The following is a 3262-nucleotide window of genomic DNA, read 5'->3' as shown; positions in this document are numbered from 1 at the left end:
GGGTTAGACTCAAAATAGACACCGAGGTATAGGTAATTTAATTTTTTAATATTTTCCGTGTTGACTGACTTCTTCAAAGGTCTAAAATGTTGCTTACTTCATTGTTCTTCTCTTCCCCACCCCCATCAAATAAACAAGCTCTTCTTTAGATTCCTGGAGTACCTTTTAGTAAGGGACAGTAAGGGACTTTTCAGCCCTATTCGGGCAGGATAAACAGGGTATATTTATTGGATTATTGGATAAAGGGACTTTTCAGCCCTTTTCGGACAGGATAAACAAGGTATATTTATTGGATAAAGGGACTTTTCAGCCCTTTTCGGACAGTATAAACAAGGTATATTTATTGGATAATTGCACCTAAATGGGAAGTATTGTGTCTCTTCTCGCTCAACTGATGAGAGGCATTCTACGGGATGGGCATGCTACGACACAGGCCACATGCGTCTAATGTAGCAGTTGTTTCATTGCTACAAAATAAAAACGGCGGTGGAACACTCATCTTTTAAAAAAATAATAATAAAAATAAAGGGACTTCTCAGCCCTATTCGGGCAGGATAAACAAGGTATATTTTTTATTAACGTACCTACGTACGAACTTAAAAAAATATGGCAACAGTGTGTGTAATGGCTGGACGCCTCAATTTGTGTCATTGTGTGTGAATTAAATAATAACCAATAAATCAAAGTTATTCCTGAGTATAATTAAATAAAAGTGTTTATTCTTTAACAATATAGCATAAAGAAACATATTTATTGGATTATTAGATAAAGGGACTTTTCAGCCCTTTTCGGACAGGATAAACAAGGTATTCTCTTATCTATTTTCAGCGGACAATGCTGACCCATCTGATGCCGGTATCTGTGGATCTCTAATGACAGGATTATCCTGGTTCCTGGTCGGTATTACGCTACCCTTCTCTCTGTTCGTCTGCTTCAAAGTAAGTCCACAAGTAGATTCGTAGGAGCTATCCTTTAGGGTTATTTGCCCCTACAACAAAGTGCATATACGTAGATTCGTAGAAGCTATCCTTTAGGGTTATTTGCCCCTACAACAAAGTGCATATACGTAGATTCGTAGAAGCTATCCTTTAGGGTTATTTGCCCCTACAACAAAGTGCATATACGTAGATTCGTAGAAGCTATCCTTTAGGGTTATTTGCCCCTACAACAAAGTGCATATACGTAGATTCGTAGAAGCTATCCTTTAGGGTTATTTGCCCCTACAACAAAGTGCATATACGTAGATTCGTAGAAGCTATCCTTTAGGGTTATTTGCCCCTACAACAAAGTGCATATACGTAGATTCGTAGAAGCTATCCTTTAGGGTTATTTGCCCCTACAACAAAGTGCATATACGTAGATTCGTAGAAGCTATCCTTTAGGGTTATTTGCCCCTACAACAAAGTGCATATACGTAGATTCGTAGAAGCTATCCTTTAGGGTTATTTGCCCCTACAACAAAGTGCATATACGTAGATTCGTAGAAGCTATCCTTTAGGGTTATTTGCCCCTACAACAAAGTGCATATACGTAGATTCGTAGAAGCTATCCTTTAGGGTTATTTGCCCCTACAACAAAGTGCATATACGTAGATTCGTAGAAGCTATCCTTTAGGGTTATTTGCCCCTACAACAAAGTGCATATACGTAGATTCGTAGAAGCTATCCTTTAGGGTTATTTGCCCCTACAACAAAGTGCATATACGTAGATTCGTAGAAGCTATCCTTTAGGGTTATTTGCCCCTACAACAAAGTGCATATACGTAGATTCGTAGAAGCTATCCTTTAGGGTTATTTGCCCCTACAACAAAGTGCATATACGTAGATTCGTAGAAGCTATCCTTTAGGGTTATTTGCCCCTACAACAAAGTGCATATACGTAGATTCGTAGAAGCTATCCTTTAGGGTTATTTGCCCCTACAACAAAGTGCATATACGTAGATTCGTAGAAGCTATCCTTTAGGGTTATTTGCCCCTACAACAAAGTGCATATACGTAGATTCGTAGAAGCTATCCTTTAGGGTTATTTGCCCCTACAACAAAGTGCATATACGTAGATTCGTAGAAGCTATCCTTTACATTCAGCAACAAGCTACCCTTAAACAAAGGCCCTAAACCTTAAACAAAGGCCCTAAACCCTAAACAAAGGCCCTAAACCTTAAACAAAGGCCCTAAACCCTAAACAAAGGCCCTAAACCTTAAACAAAGGCCCTAAACCCTAAACAAAGGCCCTAAACCTTAAACAAAGGCCCTAAACCCTAAACAAAGGCCCTAAACCTTAAACAAAGGCCCTAAACCCTAAACAAAGGCCCTAAACCTTAAACAAAGGCTTCGGGCTTCAACAATGGTATAAATGCTCCTTATTTTGTCCGCAGGTATTAACCAAGGACAGTGTGACGGTGTCCGTGGACGCGGTTGTCTACTATCGCGTCAGTAACGCGACCATTTCCGTCGCCAATGTCGCCAACGCGCACCACTCGACCAAACTATTAGCGCAGACCACACTACGTAATGTCATGGGTACGCGGCCTCTACATGAGATACTGAGTGAGCGCGAGGCTATCTCTAACACCATGCAGGTAAAACACCACACCATTAATTATTTGAGCTAACCTTCATATTGCACGCAGTACTGTACTGACCTATTGGTCGGTAGGTATATATAGATACAAAGTCTTCTTCCCAAGTTGATTCTTCGATACACCCAGAACCCCATAGGTAAGTTAAAAGAATTTGAGCTAGAGCTTCAGGGCTTCCTAATGCCTGAAGATTTATTTTATCTTTTCACCATAACCCGCAATAATTTTTTTTCGATTTTAATTAACTTTGGCATTCTAATGGCCTAAATGACGATTTTTTTCGTTGAAATTTTGGGATTGATCGGACCTTGAGGGGGTTTGTAAGGGCCCATTTTCAGGTTAAGTTCTATAGTTTTCTGAATCACAAAGTTATTTCATATCGTTTCTATCTAACTACTCCTGATTCACTGAATTACTAGTTTTTTATACCGTTTCTAACTATTCCCGATTTTCGTTTCCAGGACTCCTCTCCTGTTTCCTGGTTGGGGATGAGCCATGATGCATGAAATGTCGGATAGTAGGGACGATATGATGGAGACAGAAATCAACAACCATGCCATTGTTGTCACCAACGATGTGGCCCATAACAATAAGGACAGGCAGAAAATATTCGGAGGTAAGGACAGGGCCGAATTTGGGGGTCCTTTTTTTCCCTTTGTTGTACGTCGGACTCCAAAAAAATTG

At 39.9% G+C, this 3262-nt stretch overlaps 1 protein-coding gene across 1 annotated transcript in view; it reads left to right on the top strand.

Moving 5' to 3' along the window:
• Positions 1–828: 828 nt before the first annotated feature.
• The window catches only part of LOC103519683 (band 7 protein AGAP004871-like), a gene marked incomplete at its 5' end in the record, with an annotated part of 9704 nt that continues 7270 nt past the window's right edge, over positions 829–3262 (top strand). Inside the window, 4 exons of the mRNA XM_008484773.2 lie at positions 829–938; positions 2375–2578; positions 2708–2717; positions 3072–3194. Coding sequence (XP_008482995.1) covers positions 829–938; positions 2375–2578; positions 2708–2717; positions 3072–3194 — 447 coding nt within the window. The remainder of the gene's footprint in view (positions 939–2374; positions 2579–2707; positions 2718–3071; positions 3195–3262) is intronic.

The sequence above is a fragment of the Diaphorina citri genome, unplaced genomic scaffold (genome assembly GCF_000475195.1).
Source record: "Diaphorina citri unplaced genomic scaffold, Diaci psyllid genome assembly version 1.1 scaffold2879, whole genome shotgun sequence".
Lineage (NCBI taxonomy): Eukaryota > Metazoa > Arthropoda > Insecta > Hemiptera > Psyllidae > Diaphorina > Diaphorina citri.
Note: the sequence above shows the minus strand (reverse complement) of the source record. Positions and strands in the feature narration are given on the sequence as shown.